The 21,635-nt window shown below is 26.3% G+C and overlaps 1 protein-coding gene across 1 annotated transcript; it reads right to left on the bottom strand.

The window, feature by feature from the left end:
* Positions 1-7,077: 7,077 nt before the first annotated feature.
* Positions 7,078-18,685, bottom strand: LOC114131106 (small subunit processome component 20 homolog). Its single transcript, XM_027996247.2, has 31 exons — positions 18,509-18,685; positions 18,065-18,351; positions 17,661-17,994; positions 17,375-17,593; positions 17,011-17,292; positions 16,708-16,952; positions 15,653-16,506; positions 15,434-15,593; positions 15,192-15,341; positions 14,938-15,114; positions 14,716-14,841; positions 14,423-14,589; positions 13,924-14,365; positions 13,589-13,806; positions 13,135-13,516; positions 12,823-13,009; positions 12,541-12,738; positions 12,317-12,450; positions 12,061-12,199; positions 11,056-11,940; positions 10,720-10,887; positions 10,433-10,658; positions 10,179-10,372; positions 9,920-10,090; positions 9,435-9,839; positions 9,182-9,364; positions 8,819-9,110; positions 8,503-8,747; positions 8,252-8,410; positions 7,878-8,147; positions 7,078-7,271 (listed from the first exon to the last, which is right to left on the bottom strand). The coding sequence occupies exons 1-31, from the start codon at positions 18,545-18,547 to the stop codon at positions 7,122-7,124; spliced, it is 8,088 nt and encodes a 2,695-aa protein (XP_027852048.2). The 5' UTR covers positions 18,548-18,685; the 3' UTR covers positions 7,078-7,121.
* Positions 18,686-21,635: the final 2,950 nt, after the last annotated feature.

Genomic DNA, 21,635 nt, shown 5'->3' on the forward strand with positions numbered 1-21,635 from the left:
AAATTGTGAAGGCCGAAGAATGGAAAAAATAGTAATTACCTATAGTTAATACAAAATTAAAGATTTTTTTCATAAGTTATTGGTAACTATGATTTGTACCTTATTTATTTAACACATACTATCTAATTTATTTTTTATAGAAACATTTGTTTATTTAAAAAATGCTGTAACAACAAAATATTAATTATACCAGTGCACACCTGACCACAAATGTTCAGCTTCAAACAGTAGATAGGCTCCTAAAACGTTTTTGAATTCAACAATGACTCAAAGTTGGTTAAACAATTTTATTTTTCAATATTACATGTACAAAATATGTACAATAAAGAAAAAGATCTAAAACTTATTATTTATAAAATAACTAACTATTTTTTTAATTAAGCTCTTGTTTGAAAAAACAAATTAAAATAATATTCCAATTCTATTATTAATTAAATCGACTGAATTTAATTTAAATGTCTAACTAGTCTAACATTTATAAATTAAAATATACTTAGTTACTTACATAATATAAAATATTATGTACCATTATATTATAATATACCTGTATTGTTAGTTTGTTACTTGGTTCATTGAAATAAACGTGTTATTATTATTTTAAACTTTTAACATTTACTATTTAGGTAAGTAATTAATTAAAAAATAAATAAAGAACATTATATTCATATTTTATTGTATTAAAGTGCAAGTACTCATAATAAAGAAATACTCGACTATCGCTTATAAACAATTATTAGTTATTACTTATTACTATAACAAGCAGCATTAGATAGGCGAAACTATATGGATTAGGTCAGTCAGAATATGGCCTGACCAAAAACCCAAAAACCGACAAATTAACAGCCTCGAAAATTATTCAAATGGAGTACATACGATATAAACTATAATATGCTACAATATGTTATATTATAAACAATTGTATTTTGAATAAATCTAAAGTACCGTTTTTATGGCTTTTTCCCCGAAATGTATAGTGACGACAAGAATTATAAATATATACTTTTATCACTGCTAATTAACATATTTTATTAATTTATTCATTATTATGATAATACATAACATATTATGACATGTATATAATATTAGCATCTTCTGCCTGGTGTTGTTTTTAGTAAATTATAAGAAATAAGAATAGATTATTCTAGTAGGTACATTTTACTAAAATCAACAAATGAAAATTATTTCTTAATAATTAATAATTTTATGAACCGCAGTGTTCGGTCGTGGAGGGACTTAAACGAAAAATTTCATCAAATATAGGCATATTATAATTTATACACGAACAATTAGTATTAATAGAAGAGCGTTGGTAACCGCGGATGTCGACAAGCCGTATTGCCGTTGCGGTGACAAGCAGTATCCTCTCCGAAAACGAAGCGTAGCATTTATTGGTATATTTTCTCGGAATTCAATATGCAATCCTGAATATATTGCGGCACGAAGATTACCAAGTAAGGTTACCTGGTTGCGGTTCAGGGCTTACGTCTTATTATCTCGGCGTGAGACATGCGCTCTATTCACTGGCCGCGGAAAAGTGGCGACAGCAGACTGGCACACGACACGACGGACAGACGACCGAGCGTGGACTGAAGGCCGGCGGACATCGCGGTGTGGCGGTTTCCCAGTCACGGAGTCCACCGGTCACGTTTATCGCCAGCTCTCTTACGCCCCGTCGGTCTTCGTTTTCACTAAAAATGTGATTTTCGTTTCCGCCAAAACGTCGAAAAGGTTCGATTTTCGTTTCCGCCAAATCTTCTTTTATTATTAATAAGGAGTTTGAGAACCCCGAACCTCTAGTCTATCTCATAGATAAAAGAAGTATGGATATTGGATAGGACATGAGAACTTATCCAAGTACTTCTATTATCTATAGTCTATCTTCAGTTGTATTAATCATTGCAGATATACATTATACAGTATACATAATACATCAATATTCGGGATAAACTATTTGATAACGCTATAGAAGAATATAAAAATAAAACAATTACAAGAATGACATTTTTAAAAAAGGTATATGCAACAATTATTCTTTGAAATAATAAATAAAATTTCATGGAATTTTCAAAATTATTTGAATTTATATATATTAATTATAAAAAAATAACTAAAATAACCTTAATTTCAATCGAAGTTCAAAAATATAAATCCAAAAATTAAGTCAAACAATTTTTGGGAGTCAATAAGAACGTAGTTGTCCCTGGGTGACTCTAAATGGTTCTCAAACTATGATTTAAACTGGTGGGTAGAAATAGATTTGACGGAAGTTACTGACGTCCCTCTGACGAAAACCGCGAGCTCGCACAAAACCAACCAACGAACCGCGGAACCTTGGCGTCACACGGTCCCCAGAGCTTAAACGTGTCAATTTCATCGAGTCGTGTTAGGGGCATTATAGCCAATACCGACGAATCATAGAATATTAGTTTGGATAGGTTCGTATTTATCGGTGGATTGTAAAGTAAATGACAATTTTGAAGCAGCAACAAAAATTAGTCAGTATATATAATTATGGTCATTGATTTTTTTATTAACTAATTGATTAATGATAATATATAATTTTTATACGTAATTATTATTAATGATATTAAGTATGGTTGAAATAAATGTTTATTTTTGTAATTAAAATGTGATACAAATTTTTCTATTTCAGTTTTAAAAATATTTGTAGTAGTGTTGTCCCAAGTTATAGGTTACGATTATAATACATAAAAACCGTTATCTCACTTTGCCACATAGTCTATAAAATATTATAGTATGTGTCGGGTGTACCTGCTACATCAAAATAGGCCATTATTATAATAGGCATTTAATTTTAATTCAATAATAAATAATATATAAATATATAAAAATAATGCATAGGTACGAAGAAAGATTCTGATCGGAAATGATCTTTCAGCACTGACACAATTTGGTAGAAAATGTCCACGAAAATTGCAATTTTATTTAATGAAAAAGAATAACGTATAAATAAAATGTATAAACCCCCTTGAAAAATGTCTGGGGAAGCCTATGCCACTTGCTACGAAAAAGACATATTATATTAAATGGATATTTTTAATATGAATACAACTTCAAATAAAAGCTGTACATGCACATTATATTGCATTGAAAAATCATTTCAAGCGTAACCTAATCAAAATAAGCTTTTTTTAAATATTATCAAAAATGTTTTACCGTTTTCTGTAAGTTTTTATTGAAAATGTTTTTGAAAGATAAGATAAATTGTTCAAAGTTATTTGGTATACCTATAAAATGTTATTTTATATTTTTCTACCAAAGTACCAAATGAGGTTATATTTAATATTTATATATAAATAAATATATTTTGGTGTCCTCTTATATATACTTAAAACAAAATTAGATTAAAATATTTATTATAGAATGTTGCGTATTGATCTTTCGTTTATTTCAAAATTAAAACAAGATGATTGTATTGCTATGAATTTTACTAATTTTACTATTAATAATAAGTTATCAATATGCATAATCTTAAAATGAATCTTAGTTATTTCATATTTGTTATTATAGTTTTATTACTAATAACCAACTTATTAGTGATTACTTATTAGGCGTAGGTACGTGTTAATTATTGATAAAATACCTATATTTTGAATTTTGGAACCAAAAAACCTCTATATTAAAATATAGGTTTCGGTGACTATAAAAATATACTAAAGGGTTTCGGTTATAAGATTTTCGAAAGGTTTTAGACCAAAACCAATAATCTATTTAGGTACAATTCCAGTTCCAACAGTGAATATAACAGATGTATGTAAAACATTTTTAAAGCCGTGAAGAACAAATAGTGATAAAAAATATTTAGTACAAAACTAAAATATTCCATCCATAAAAACCTATATAAACCTACGTACCTAGGACCTGACAAATGTGATGGTAGCTACGTAACGATAAACAATAGGTAGGTAAATGAAATGTTAAAAACGTGTAGGTAGTTATATATCTCTATAATATAATATTACCTACCTAACTATTAATATTATTAATTATTAATTAATAATTAGTAATTAAATCATTGAAATTTAAGAATTTGCCTAAGAATAATTGAAAAAGCGAATAATTAAAAAAAAGGATCTTATTTTAATAAACGTTCTATTCTAGGAACCAGTAATTACCTATAATGTATAATTTAATTATATTATCAGTCGAGCACGTATATCACTTGGTATTATTTATTGCTAAAATGCTTCTTTGAGCCAAGTAATATTACGGTAAACTCTTGTATAAGCTAAATTAATGAATTCATTATTATTTAATATCGTGTGCTTTTAACATGTCATAAAATCCAATATTAAGCTTATTGTTGCTTATATTACAAAACAAACAATAAAACAATAGTAATAATAATAATAAAAATAAAAAAGGCTATTATTATAATCTTTTATTATTTTAAAATAGTCACGAAATGTTCATATCTATCATATTTTTGTTTTTTTTTTTGTGCTTCACGTAACTTCTTCAGTATTTTTTACCATCCAGCCATCCAGGTTTGTAAGTCAATAACAAATATTTATATAAATTATTGTTTTTTTATCGAGGCCAAATAGCCACAAATACAGAAAAATACACCCAGTGAATAGTAACATAAACCTTAAATAATCATACCTATTATATACGAATCAAAATACAATATTAAATGATAATAATATACCTATTGATTTAATTAAATTACATATTAGTTTAATAATATTTTGTACATTGATTAGGTACCTAAACAATTTAGGTATACGTGTATACGTAAAAATGTTCGTTATAAATTAATTTTTCCGTTAGGGATTTAAAATTTTTTTATCGTAAATGTAGGTATTTAAAAATTACCTGTATGAAATCTATTTTTAACAATTTTTAAAACGTAAAGGTACCTAAAAAGCCTCTAAATAAGTGATTGGATTCGAATGAATAGTGAGTACAATAGGTAGGTATGCAGTTGAGACTCCATGGATGAAGTTATTTATTTATTTAATATAATATTTAGAAAACATTCAATTGTCACACAATTACATAGGTACCTAATATATTTCTAAATTTTGAGATAACTTTGAGAATTTTTTGCTTATTATTCCATAATGCTCAACTATTTCAGGAGAACATTAATTTGAAAAGATTGATTAGGAAAACATCATTCATATTTTTGCTACCTACACAAAAAAGTAATCAGAAAAAAAGTTATTTAAAAGCAATTTTATAATTTATATTTGTTATTGTTTTTTAAAATAAAATTTATATTTTTATATTTTTGTATTTATTTATGTATAAAATATAATGAGTAGGTAGATAGTGAAATAATAACTAACATTAAAATATATCATATATTATCTTTTAATAGTAGCTTTGAGTATAAATTAAAACTATAGTTAGATATACAGTAAACGTTTATATCGACTCAATGGTAATAAATGTTAAGTAGGTAAGTAATAACACTAATAACTAATTAGTATTATGTTTTGTTTTAGCAATGTATTTTGTATTTTCGTGTTTATAATATTATTATAATTTAAAGCAGCACGGGAGGAGGAATAATTGAAGGCAGTACCTTTGTATCTTTAATCTTTAGATAAATAAATATCCCCTGCTTCCAGAAAATTGTTAAATAAACAACTTCATAGCCATACATGTAAAACATAGGTACCAGGTACATACCTAAATTAACACCATTTACGATATAATAATATATATCGTTTTATATTCATATTGTATTGTATGTTTCAGCTTGTTTTTTCCGCATCGATTTCTTTCCATGTGATTGCAGTTTTCAACGACATTGTAATAAATTATTACCTATGTCGAGTAATAATAGTCTTTTTACATTTTAAAAATAATATATACAATATGCATACAACCGAATTACATTTAAGTATAACATTTTTGTGAGATTTGAACAAACAAATAATTATTGTCATGATAGACCGCCATTACAGTTTTAAATATTAGAAAACAAAGTACAAAAATGTTTTTAAGTTTTAAAACTTTTCCTTTGTAGAAATTTACGTAAACCAATTTACTGTATAAAATATAATATATTTACTTATTTTTGTTTAATGTAGATTGGATAAAAATAAATCACGGTTCATTAGATTTTATTAAGTTTTTTTGACTATTAGAGCAAATGTTTCGTACATTTCTAGTACCTATAATAGATAATATTATTATGATTTTGAGTACTTCAATTGAATATTATTATTATGAAACTGATTTTTATTCACGAATTAAAAAAATTAACGCTACCTATTTCTTTTTGGTATAATATCCATTTTGACATATTATTTATGGAGGTATAATTTTTTAACATATTTTTATCTAAATTATTTCTAATAAAATAATCTAAAATGGCTTAAAATAAAAAAAACAATTCAATATTAAGTTTTAAAAAGTAAAATTAAATATTTTAGATATTTTATTAAATTTTAACACAACTCTGAAAATATAAGAATAAGAAAAATATTAACCTACTACAACAGATAGGAGGTGCACTTAAAACAAATCTACAATCATACAAACAATAACATTAACTTCTTAAAAACCACATTTAATTTAATTTATGTTAAGCATATGAAATTGTAAATATTAGGAAAAAATTATAAAAATAATTTTTAAATTTTATATTCATAAAGATGCTGACAATATTTGGATCATTAAGAAGAACAAAAAATTATGAAATATTTCAACATGTTAACTATCACGCAACCATTGGCATGAATGTTTTTCATAAAAAGTCACATTCTATTTTTAATATCATTCTAAATTGATACAATTCATTATTTTTTTACTTATTATATAATAATAGTAATGTTGTAGTATTTGATGAATTTTAAAATATAATATTATTTAAACCAAACCATTTTCCTAATGCCATCATTATACTATGCAGCCCCAGCAATTAACATGTTAAGTGATTGACATTCTCTCACTGGCTTCTTACTTCTAAAGATCATACTTGTTAATTCTGCCATACTATGAGTTATTCATTTAAAACTATACATTTTGAACTATTAAATATAAAGGGTGTTTATTATTTTGTTAATTAAGTTCAAGATTACAAGTTAAAAATATCACAAATTCAATTATTACATATTTTATTATACAAAATAATACATTTAAAATTAACAATACTCGTCCAAATCTAAATCTTTTTTTATTCGAGTTATAATTGTCTTTTGTTTGAGTTTCTCCATTTTTCTCTTTTTGTTTCCTTTCTTTTTTGCTTGTTTTGCAATTTTTCTCTTGGAAGCCAATTCAGGATCAGTAACAACCTAAACAAATCAATAATATTGTAATCCATCAACATTTTTTATACATACATTTAATAATATATAAACATAACACGGACATTTACATCAAATATAAATAAACAAATTTATACATACAATGCATTCATTTTGTAAAAAATAATTTTTAATTATATATAATTAATGGTAAAAAAATTAATTTTTTAATTAGTAATTACTAATAATATTTAAGCATCATTAAAAAGCTGTAATATTTTAATACTTTTTAATACCTAATTAAACATTAAACAATATCATTTATTTTTCATTAATATTTAAATAAATGATTAATAATTTTACTTAAATTATAAATGAAATAATATAATCAACAAATAATTTGAAATGTGACAAATAGTTATTTTTAAAAGATATTTGCATAAAAGTATTTGATTTTCATGTCTCCAAATAGGTATTTAAAATTCTTTTTAAAAATTTAATTTAAAAAGTATTCATAATAATATAAAAATGTTTAAATATATTAATTATTTAAATATTTTACAAGATCGCAATACATGAATATATGACAATATAATGTGTATATTATTTATATATATTTTAAAGAACTAAGATAGATTTATTATTATAACTCACTTGAAGTAAAGATGCCTTCTTTCTTAATGCTCTTCTAGCATTAAGATTTCGTTGAATAATAGAGCAATTCTCATTATATGTTTCAGGTCCACATTTTTTCTTAACAATAATCGATGCAGATTTAGCAATTCGTCTATTATCTATGCTAGCATCATCAGTGGTTGAAAGCTCACGAATAAGTGGTTTTAAAATTATTTTTAATACTGACATCAACTTAGAACGTTCTAACCGAGCAGACAAGGCACCATAATATTTAAACACTGTTTTTCTCTAAACCATATAACATGAAAATATTAAATTTAATAATAAAAGATAATTCAAGTACATGGTAATAATAATACATTTATACATTTTATAGAGGAAATAATAATTACCACAGTGTTATGTTGAGGGTATTTTGAGACTTCTATATAAACAAGTTTATTTAAATTTTTTAATAGCCATCCTAAAGAAAGTTCATTTTTATCATCTTTTACTTTCTTGGACTGTACAAGTTTTAGGATATCTGATAAAAATAAAAGGTTTTCCATTGTCTGAAAAATAAACATAATGGTTAAAATATCGAAACATTTATAAAACTATTAATCATAATTTTTCTTTGTAAGTTAAAAATTAAAATATTTACATCTTTTAATAAGTCTTCTAATATTTCATGTCCTGGAATAATTTGGTCAACAAGATCTAAACATAAACTCTTTACACTCTGCCGTGCATTTGAGTACAAAAATCTCTTTTCTTCTTTATCAATTTTTTTCGACGCACACAATGCAACTGCCTTAGCATCTACTGATGATAAATATTTCTTTAAAAATTGAAGAGCCCCTAATCTTACCCATTCATGGTCGTCTCGTAATAATTCTTGACATGATGCTAAAGTAAATTTGTACATTAAACATTGAAAACTATTATTTTATGTTAAGTATAAATAAATATTGACTAACTTGCTATGTTCATGATATGTTCATTTAAATATGATTTAGTAAATATACTAGGACAAGTGTTGGCAATATTTACACAAGTTTGAAGACATTGAAATAACAAGTGATCTAAATCTTGGTCATTCTCAATAGGTGTGTGAATTCGAACAAAACGACCAGGTCCATCCAAAACAACTGTACGTTTTAAATATTTGCATAAAAGTGGTAATGTTATTTTTACTCTATTATTGAATTCTTCGCCTTCAGCATTAACAAATAAACTTATTAGTTGAGCACCCAATTGTCTATGAATAATCTATAAACAAAAAACCAAGTTTTTATAGAATGTACCTATAGTATGAATTAGTTTATGTTTTTAGTCCTTACTTTAGCTCCCTGTAACCAAGTCAGTGTTATTTCATACAATGTAGATATAATATTTTTGGTCAATTTCCCTAACATAATTGTAATTGCTTCTGCTGCACTTTTACGACATGATGCTACAGTATCATTAACCATTTGTGCACCGAGTGATATAAACATGGCTGAACTATGATTTCTAAGTACATCCTAAAATTGACAATTTATTTGTACTATAAAAATGTATTCATAACCTACATAATAAATGCATTAAACTTACAGGTGGTAAGGTTTTAATTAGTAAAGTTATCATTTCCAAAGCAGATTCACGTCCATTTTGGACTTCATATTCTAATTGTGATAGGTAGAACTGAATATGCCCATTTAAAGCTTTCCCAATAGGATAATCCATCAAGTATTGATAAAATGTTTGACGTGCTTGAGTACGTACAGCATCACGTTCACAAGTAATACTAGCTTTTGCAACATGAGCCATGAGTTCTTTGAGTTCAGGGCAATTATGTTTACGGCTAAGTAATGATTTGATGAGTGTAAATGTAGTAGTTACAGTGCAACCTCCATCTTCAACAGTTGATAGTTCTTGTTCTGCGTAGAGAACAGATTGGCGTAATTGATCATCGTTAAGTCTGTGATATTTAACTTCACGAATAAATGTCGAAAGTGTCTGAGAATTAAACAAACATACAAGCTCATACAAAAAAAAAAAAAAATAATGAGATAATAGATATTAAAACAATTGTTTACCTTAAATGCAGACATGACAAGTTCAGCATTGTCTCCAGTGCAATTTTGACCAGTAGCATATTTGTGTATAATCTCAAACAGACTTTCTGAAATTGTTTTTATGTTTTCCTTCACAGATGGTAAATCTCGTTTTAAGAGCCACGTCATACATTGAAGAGATAATGTAATGAGCTAATTTTGTAAATAAATTTATAATAAAATAAAAATTTTAGTTGAAATATTGAATGCTACGCTAGCAATTCATGCAATTGCAACATACCTTTATGTGTTGAGATTTAAGTGAATCCATTACAAGTGAAACAAACGGATCAACAAAAGATGAAAAAGCAACACTCTTTAGCATTTCACGTTTCAACATAAATTGGAATAAACTTAAACCAAATTGAACGAGTTCGTGGGCATTAGTACGGGCACACACTGTTCCATCAAATGGTGTAGAAGTACGTTTTGGTTCTAAAATCAGAAAATAATTATGTATTTTTTTTTTTAATATAATAATAATACAATTATTACCCTGAGGAATAATAAATGAATCTGGTTTCTTGAGTACTTCTTTTTTTTTTACTTCTTGTTTGGAATTTTCATTTAATGCTGGAATACTTTGAGATACTGTACCATAAGCAAACTCTAATAAGCACTCAGTTTTAATAAATTTATTATCAACTAATCCAGTAACAATGTGTCGTAAACTTTCATTGCATTTTCTAATATTTTTAAATGATAAAGTTGAAAACAATACCTAAAAATTAAAAATTTATTAACTGAAACTTAAAATTAAAATTATTATTTTAAGTACGCACTTCTTTAAACGGCATAATTATATTAATCAAACTTTTTTCCGTCACAAATTCAGCTGCAATATGTAAGGTGTTATAACTCTTGTTACCTCTAGCTTCAACAGTTTTTCCTGCGATTTTTGTAACTTCTTTTTCATCAGAACTTGAACCAAATAAATCTACCTTGACAACCTATAGTTAAGCATCATCAGTTAAAATTTGTAATAAAATATACAATTGTAAATTTATGATCGATATTAGTAAATAAGTGCATAATAAATACATAATACATTCAAAGTATAATTTATTTTATAAATTTTTCAGTGATATAATGTACTAACTATACAATTTTCTATTTACCTCTAAAATATAGGGCAGACAACTATCCATATGGCCTTTTTCAAAATGTTCACTTAATGATACAAAAATTGCATGAATTGTATAAATGAGAACATGAACTTGGAAACCTTGAGTTAATAATGCGGTCATTTCATTTAAAAGCATGCTCATATAACCTGTACCGAGTGTTACCATAATGTTTTGTAATGTTTCACGGGTCACGCGCCTTACACTTTCTAAACGAGACTTCAAAAATGTACACAGTTTCATGAATACACCTTGTAGATTTTCTTCCAGCATGATTTTTGGTAACTTTTTTAATAGTTTTACAACAGCCAGTGCAACTGGAATTTTCAACATTTCCATTTCTTCTTTGTCATATTCAGCTTGTTTTCTATTAATTTTATGACTATGGTCAGACTCTGAATACTGTGCTAGGTTTTTGTTAAGCTGAGGCAATAATCCTATTGAAATTGCTTTAGTAATTTTTATTGCTGTTGATGGACATAAAACATGAATTTTTTCTAAAATCAATTCATTTGTCTCATTATTTTCATTTTTATCATCATCATCATTGTCATCATTGTCATCACCATCATCATCATTTTCATCATCTACTTCCATTTTACTTTCAACATTATCTTGCTTTTCGTTCTCGATTTCTTTATTTTGTGTTACATTCTGAGAAATATTTTTGATTTTTTTTACTGGAGTCAAATTCTCTACAACTATAGATTCTCTTTCAGCTGTCCGAGATAAATCAAAATGAAATGAATCCAATATTCCTGAAACAATGCGCACTGTTTGCTTTTGGAAATCAATTGACTGGCGCATTTTATTTAAATAAAGTTTCAGTAGAGTTTCATATTGTTGCCACGGAAGTATGCGACTCATTGTAGTAACAGCCTATAAGATTAAAATGATAATTAAAAAATATAATCAGAGTAAAGATATTTTTAGTTAAGTCAGTTATATATTTTTAGTTAAGTTAGTTATATAATGCATTAATGCATATATGAATCTTACATCAATAGCAGCATCCACAAGACTATTTTTAGCAGAGTATTTTTGAGAGCATAAAAATTGATTGGCCAATGGCAAAAGGTAGTGTACAATTGTTTTAGGTCTTGGACAATGATAACTCTTTTTCATGATTTCACAAAATCTAAATGATAATAATCATAAATATCACCAAATAAAATATTATTATTTGTGTAAATACTGTTAAATATATTTAAAACAAAATTATAAATGTTATAAAATATAGATTAAATTTACTTACCTATGTAAAGCTTTGACTTTTCGATAAGTTTGTAAATGTTGAATATTCTCAAAGAAGTCACCTTCCAGATCAGTTTCATTAGACAAAGGTTGTAAATCATTAAATACAAAATGAACATGAGCACATTTTCTTGACTAATAAAAAAAAAAAAAAAAAATAGTAGATATAAATGTATACCTAATAATTATAGACAATTAACATTATTGAGTATATCATTAACAAACCAAATGTCCTAATAATGAAATTGATTCATACTGAACCAATTCTTTAGATCCTTGAATCCCATTTCGTATTGATGGCAACAAAACAGAATCCAGAATAAATGTCCGTTCAGGTGACTGTTTTGCATATTTTAAGCAAAGATAACAACTAATATTTTTTAAACATGTACTTGCAGTATCTCTGAGGCCGATATCATTTACCTACAAAGAATATTAATTTAATAATGTATCTAAGTAATTGCAAAATATAATTAATTCTTGAGTATATTATTATTTATCACTCACATTGTTGAAAATATAAAAACAATTATAAATCACAAATGCACCAAATTCAACAGACATATCATTATTATCCAACAGAACTTTAATTTTTTTTAATGCATTCATTCTACGATCAAAATCTGGTTGATCCAAATGCCGCTTATCCCAAGCATTTAAATCATTTAGTATATCACAGTGTATGTTACTTTTCCTATTAAATAAAACATTCTATTAATTTTAAACATAAAGAGTTTAGGTACTATTGTGCAAATGAGGCACTGAAGTGTATAAATAAGAACACATTATTTTTTTTCTTAAAACAATAAAGTTACTTACGGACTCTTCGTAGCAATGATTTTAGTAAATTCAAGTAACATATTTCTACTATGTTGTCCAACAACAGTACCATATAGTGTGGCTAACTGTCTAGGCAGTGAACCAACATCATCAACATTTGCTACCAAACAGTTGACAGTGGCAAATAATGGAGCAATAGCCATGTCATCACTGGTGGCTTTTTTCAATAAAACTGGAAACAATAATGACAGTAAATTTGAACTTGATTGTTGATCTCGTACAAGTTCAGAAGCTCTGGTCAATATAGACATTTCGATTGATGCAAGGCCAACGCCCCTCTTTTTTGACAATTCGTTGTATAAATACTTAAGAATAGTTGGTAGATAATTATATAATAAACGAGAACCAACGTTTAAAACATCTGTTAATAAATAAATTTAAATTTGAATGTAAATATATAAAATGTATGTATTTTTAAAGATTTAGATATTACCTTCATACTCTAAGGGCAATGAAGGAAGAGGTATATCAAGAGCTGGAACATCAACATCCATAGCATCATTATAAGTTCCATCAAAAGTTAATAGTCTATCGATAACTTCAAGAATAATTTTTTTTACTCCACCATGAGTCTTGTCTGATATTAATATATCTACTAAAATTTCTATTGGTGTTAAATTATTAATAGGATATCCCAATAAACAATAGTATCTAAAAATAATTAAAATAGTTTTTAACTAATTATGGTTGTAAAGTAATCAAATCATAAAATTTATAATTAAAAATAATTTTAGGATTCAAGGTTTTTAGTGCAATATTAATAATTACCTAGGTATTTGGCTCCAAACCACTAACAATTTCATTAAAGGAGTAGGATGCTGCAAACATTCGATTGGCATTTTACTCAATGATGGTTCAACAAACACTTCAAATACTGAATCCAAAAAACTTTTATTCCAAGAAAAATTTTCGAAATGTTGAAAGAATGTTGTTAAAGTTTCAATTGTGGTAACTCGAACTTTAGATATGGTGCTAAAGTAACCAGAATGTACAGAAGAGCGATGCATCAACATAGCTTTTACATTAGCACCAACACACAACAGAACTCTCAGCATGTAATAAAGACCATCTGTGCCTGATAATGCTCCACATTGTTTTAATATAACAGCACACATGTTAACTGAAGACAATAAACGTCTAGGTGGAAGGACATGTTCCAAATCAAGAGTATTCACAATATGGCGAGTCATTTCTAAGGGACATTCTGAAACTAAAAAAAAAAAATATTATAAAAAAAGTTCAATTAAATAAAATTTGTACATCTTACATTGGACTTGGCAATTGAGCACCCTGAATACCATTTGCATGAAAACAATGAGTTCTTGCTCTTCACAACCCACAAGAAAACGCATAATAGCAGTTCGTCGATTTTGTCCTGAACACTTACTACCAGACTTAGGCCCACCTCCACCCAACAATTTACCATAAATCATTCTAAAATATAAATATTTGTAAAATAATTATATTCTAACATAAAAAAGTATTTTTTTTTTTTTTTTTTAATTGATAAAATTTTCATTTATAAAACAACATATTATCATATAACTATTTAGTATTTACCTCATTATAAGGGGCATTAATAATGGTCGATGCTCTGATAATATTGCTTCACTTTCTGAGTCTACTCTAAACATAACTAATTCAGCTTTAAATGATTTTTCATTGATTAATTTGTAAAGGTTTTCCCTGTAAAATAATAATTAAAAAATATAAATTTAATAAAAAAAAAAAATAATAATAATTTTTATTTAGTACAACAATAAATACTTTTAGTTGTCTTACTTATAAGGAGTAACATGTTTTTGTTTATATGTTAATAAACAGTCAAAAGCGGCTTTTTGTATCTCAGCATTTTTGTTTGAAAGAAGACTTAAATAAACATCAAATACTTCAGACTCTTTATATATGCCTTTCGGATTACGAATGGTTGACATTAATTTTAAATGAGATAATAATAATCTAAAAAATAGATAAATAAATTATACAATATCATCAAAACTTCCACACAATATAAATGATCTGAAAATAAGTAATACTTGGTGAGGGATTTATTTGAATTAATAGGTTCTTCAGAATTTGTTTCATTTAAATTATCTTCAATATCAGTATCAAGATTATTTTCATCCGAATTTTGTTTTATATTCCAACTATTTGCTAATTCTGAATTACTCTGCATATACTCAGACCTAAATTGATGAATTGTATTAATAACTTATTATTTTAAAAATAATTTAATAGGTAATTTAAAATTAAATTAATAGACATATTAATAATTTACCTAATAAAATTTAGAAAATGTGTTACAATATCTTTATTTTTTGATTCTATTAGATCCCCAAAATCCACCATACTGTTCCATAGTAAAATTCTATAATTATTTATATCTACACGCTCTGTAGTATTATTCAACTTCTTATAACGTTCAGAAATAAAATCACCTGAAAAATTGATGAGTATAAAATTTGAACTAAAAAAAATATTAAATAATAAATGTTACTCATAAATTCTTCTTTTGGTTCAGCAGGCTTGATAACATAATTATCATGTTTGACACTCAACTCAAGTTGTTTTTCATATACAGGCCAAAATTTCTTTGATGCTTTAGCATGTGATACTATTAACTTAACAACTGGATCCCATATTGGTCTGAAATTGATGTGTAGATTGCCTAATAAGAATTTTACAGCAATTTCTGATGCATCTTCAACTGTTTTGTATGTATTTAGAAATGTATCATTATTATCCAAATGTTGAATACGTAAAAGACGTGCGCGGTATTCATTTAATGAAACTGGAACCATTTCTACAGATTCTAATAATTTGAATAGGCTATTTCTTTCAGTGAGGTGTGTATGTGTAGGCGAATTTATTAAAACTAATATTTTACAACTTGTAAGACGTACTTGATGATATGGTGATGACAGTAAATCAATAAGTTTATTTTCTAATTCCTTGATGTAATTATCATTAATTTGAATTGGTAAATTTAAAATCAAAACATGGATTATTTCCAATACTAAAGCACAACATCCAAATTTATTATTTAGAAGTAAAATTAATTTAGATATTAATTTATTTAACGCAAACCAATCACTAAAATTTTCTTTAAGTCTCATAATTGTTTCGATAATATTAAGAAAAGAGAAAAGATTTATGACATCAGCATTTTCCAATTCTTTTGTTGTTAATTCAAATAAATTTTTTAAAATTTTTGTAGAATTTTTTTCATTGTGACAAAAATGTTGTAGTAAAATCAAATAACATGGAACATCTTCAGCATCACAATTGCCAATTTGAATATTATCTAAATATTTGAGAATGTAGTTTCCAATTATTTCACCATATTTATGTCTGAAAATATAATAATGATTTATCATCACAATTTATTAAATTAATATATTATTATGAAGCTTAACTGTTAAATACAATTTTTATTGAACATTAAAAGTTAGTAGAACTGCTCAACTCAATAAGTAACAATTATAATTAAAATATAAGGTTTTTTTATTATAGAAGATAAGTGATAACATATTATATTAAATTATGTTTTACCTTCCATAAAGTGTATTTTTGTAATTAATTCTCCATTTATCATAACCATAAGATCTAAGTGGAGAATTATCATTTAAGTATCTAGATAAGCAAATAACTATAGATTTGGGAATTTCTTGATTTGCATTAATAAGTTCACCAACAAAACTTAAAAATTTTTGAACAATTGAAAGCTCAAAATTTATATAGGTGTACATTTGCTCAGTAAATGCTACTAAAATGTTGATGTTTTTTAAAGACATAACCTGGAAATTAAAATATATAGATTTACTGAAACTTAAAATATATTTGTACATTACTTACTTTTTCAATTAAAGCATTAGCTTGATATGACGGCAGACCAATATTTGATAAGCAAAGTGTGCTTACAATAGAACTTAAAGTATGTAAATGCTCATGAGCTAACTGAGGTGCATAATTCAAATATTCAGATACCCATTCGAATACTTCAGTCAAATTTTGAATGCATGATCCATTTTTATGAGCTATAAATCGATGACAAAGAATCAAAGCTTGATTTAAATTGTCAACAGTCCTTTCATTTTTGTTTATATTATAATTAGTCAAAAACTCAGATGTTGTTTTCTAAAATAAAAACATTCAATGTTAAATAAAAAAAATAAAATCTATTTATATAATACCTCGTATAATACTTTATAGTTTATACCTTAAGTATTGTCCAAATAGGTGTACTCTTCTTAGGTTCAATATGTTCAAGAATATTATCAAATAACATGTTCAATACATCGTTTAGTAATTTATAAGAAATGTCCGTATCAGCAAGAGAATATAAATAAACCGGTAAAAATAAATCTGCACAAGTATGTAAGCCACCAGCCATGCCTTTGATTACTTCAAAAAGAAGTTTTGAACAACCATAAATACTCTGAAATGTATCAAATTATTTAAACACACAGATACAAAATATTATAATTTTATTATATATCTCTTACGTCACGTTTATGTTTTAAGTTTTTGAGGACCATTTTCAAAAAAAATTTCTTATCTTTTACTTTTCTGGCTACAAATGAAAAACTTTCTGCTGCAAAATCATTGACGTAGGGTGGTTGATCATCTCCAAGCAACAAAACAATACACTCAAATACGGGTTTGATATCACGCACAATTAAACGCCAAAGGAATTTAAATAAGTAAGCTAAACAAGTAAATGACCACTCTATTTGTTCAGCATCTTTTGTCCGCAATAGTTTTATACATAGTCTTAAAAACTCAGGGAAATATTCATAAAATTCTTGTTGTAAGTCTTGAGCAAATGCAACAACAAACCTTTAAAATAATAATACCGTAATATGATTATACAGTGATTATATAAAAAAATATATAAATTAAGACTTACTCAAGTGCAGCTTGAATTGAAAGTGGATCAGAATCATCCATGTATTTAAATAACACTTGTGATATTTCATGTTTTCTTGCCAAGAGCTGAGGCAAACTTTCTAATTGTGATTGCTTTAAATTACTACACAATAAATTATAACTCTCAGATCTGTTTAAATCATTCCATCGTTCAATAGCCTGAGAAAACTTAGTTTTTTGAGTGTCATCAAAATCTTCATTGCTATGCCCAACACGATGGAATACATCAACATCAATTTCTGATATTCTCTCACTGAATGGTTGAAACTAAAAGTCAACACAAAATATTAAATATTAAGTATAATATGGGTGGAATTATAAAGAATATTAATAATAAAAGTAGGTACTAGGTAATGTTTTATTATTTATTTTATTGTAAATAAAAAATTATATTGAAATCGTTAATACAGTTAGATGTTCTTACCTTAAACCTATTATATTCTTTATGTCGATGAGGTTTCATCTTGCTAAAATTACGTTCAACTCAAAAAATTTAAACTGTCATGTAAGTCAAAAGAAAATTCACACAATTCACTTGAAAATTTTAAAAATGGTAAACACTAAACACTTAATACAACCACGAGCGGCATGAGCGGCACGAGCCACGAGGTCGCTTATCAACACGGAACATCATTAGTGATAAGCTGATAACGATTGATAACGAGTACCTTACAAAATATCAATCATAATTCATGATTCATGAACACTATAAAAAAATAAAAATATTGCCTATTGGCTATTACCATTGATTATAGAATATAATATTCTATAATTAAATGCTTAAACTAATATTTATGTATTTGATATCTATAATTCTCTAGTCTTTTTCGTACCAGTGGCGTATTTAAGGGGGGTGTAATAGGGGCATTTCCCATTTACATTTATTGTATTATACCAATAAGTTTAATCACTTTTAGGTACCTTCTAACTTTACAACTTTACAACATTGGTATATTTCTTACTGCATATATTAAATTAAGCATTTAAGCAATATTTCACTTTAAATTTTAAGTCATTACTCATTAGTCATTAATAAAGAAAAAACATTAAAAGATCATCTATTATAATATTATATAACAAATTCATATTATGTCTTGTATAACCACATAACACGTATAATTTTAAATTTAAATTAATAATTCATAGTAAATTTGTCTTGTCTGCTATAACTGGCCAGTGGCCAGGTTACACTACCTATGTCCAAATACTGACTAGCTTATTTGCTTATGCCTGATAATTTTATTATTTTGTAATGCTTTGGCGCTTTGTTTTTTGAGCTTAAGTTAAAAACTTGGTTGAGGTTAAATATGGGACAAGATCGCTTATAGTTGGATTATGAATTGACTTTATTAAATATTCATAGGCATAGGATCCGTATAGGGACATTCAAATAGATTAGGTAATTGATATGTTTGCTGCCACGAAAAAAAGAATTATATTATAATATAGACATAATAGACTTTATATTATAATTATTTTGTGACTATGGCTGTCTAACTATATGCATTAAAATTTAACATTTTGAGCAATATATACTTAAGGTGCTACTTATTGTGTTGAATATTTTTTGAATTATAACTGTACGAGTTTAAACCAGTGTCTAAAAACTTAACCAAATAAAAATATAATAAATAAATAAAGTATTGCATTCAAATTTCCTTGTACCTATTGTAACAGTGAGAGATTTTTGTATTTTACTCTCCCTGAAAAAATATTTCAAATACACTACTGTCTCGTGGCCACGAATACCCGCGGTGCAGATAAATTTGTTATTCCTATTTTATTAATAGTTTTATTTAAATTTTACATAGTGTTCATGAGTCGTAACCTATACTGCCTTACTGACTGACGTCTGTCATTTTAAGTGTTGATATGACGTATTAATTATATATATTTTATACTATTAATTACTATACTGGCGTTTCTTCAGATATAGCTGATGAATATTCGGTCGGTATGACGAGTATCTGTACAAGAAGTACAGACGTACATTGGACATACACTATAAAGGTTATATAAAGCCGCTGTCACTGCAATCGCCGCATACGCCTTAATACGGCTATTGCCTACGGAAGCGTTGAAAGGCCAACTGTATGTTTTTTTTATCTCATTATTATGGATTATCACAACTCAATATTATGAATTAGAACTCGTATTTATAATGTAGCACAAACAGAAAATTATGCGTTGATACAAGTTGTTGTTATGGATTAGAATTTTTAAATTAGAAAAATATGGAAAAGGGGGCTTGTGAATGCTTTGATAGAATTTAGAACTTATAAATTAGATAAATTTTGAAATAGGGTTTGTGGATGCTTTTAAATGTCTATAGGAATACAACCGCTACATGCCTACATGCTCTGATAGGTAACCTGACAAAATATAAATACAATACCTACATGTAAGACATTGTAGGTACTAGTATCAAGTGTACTTACCTACTATATACAATGTAAGCTTTATACTGTTCAAATATTTAGTTAGAAGAGGATATTTAACAAACCCGAGTCGGAAACCAGCTAGACCTAAAAATATAGACAATGTAGGTAGCATGTAGAGCTGGTATAAAAATGAGATTTTTCATAAGGTGCCAATAACTAATAACTATACAAGTTACCCTAGTACAGAATAATAATGAAGGAAGGAATCAAACATTATCGTAAATTGGAAAATGAGTAATGGCCCGACGCAATTATTGTACATACGAAAATGTCACAGCATCCCCAAAAACGTACCCTTTCCTTTTCGACCAAAACAAAAATTTATATATATATAAATATATATAAAAAAATAAAATAATTGCTGCTGTATAATTTTTTATAAGTTGCATAAAATGTTGTAAAATTATATATACTTAGAACATTTTTTAAATATAAGAATATTAATATAATAACATTATTTTTATGTAAATATGCTTAAACGCCACACTGTATGTACAATATTATAGAACAAATTTAAAAAATAGTGTAAAATTTAATTTTAGGTGTTCCAATTTGTCTTACAATTGCATCTGGAGAATTATTATTCGTAAAAATACAATTCTTGACGAAATTATTTACAAAAAGATATTAATATTAGTATATTACACACAATAAAAATTGTCACTATTGTTTCATATATTTAAAATTTAAGATTTGAAGATTCTGCAAATCAAATTTAAATTTTTTGGTATTATTCATTACAAATATTTACAATAATAATATCTTGTTCTTTTGAAAAAATTACCTATTATTATTATTTTTATTATTTTATATAATATTATAGATATTGTAAAATATTGATATGAAATAATGTTGATATAGATAATCTTAAATTTTAAATAATTTTCTGTATTTTTTTTACGATATTTTATGCAACTTAAATTTATAATAATTTTTCAAAATTACATAATTATATAATTTCCACAACTTAACAAAACTTTTTGTTCTGGTTGAAAAGGGAATCAGTCTTTTTTAAATTTGGTCAAAAAGTGAATCGGCCGAAAAAGGAAGGCTATGTTTTTGGTCGAAAAACGGTCTCGCCCGACTGGTGTGTGGAGCTCTGTGCTAGAC

Source organism: Aphis gossypii, chromosome 2, assembly GCF_020184175.1.
Source record: "Aphis gossypii isolate Hap1 chromosome 2, ASM2018417v2, whole genome shotgun sequence".
Lineage (NCBI taxonomy): Eukaryota > Metazoa > Arthropoda > Insecta > Hemiptera > Aphididae > Aphis > Aphis gossypii.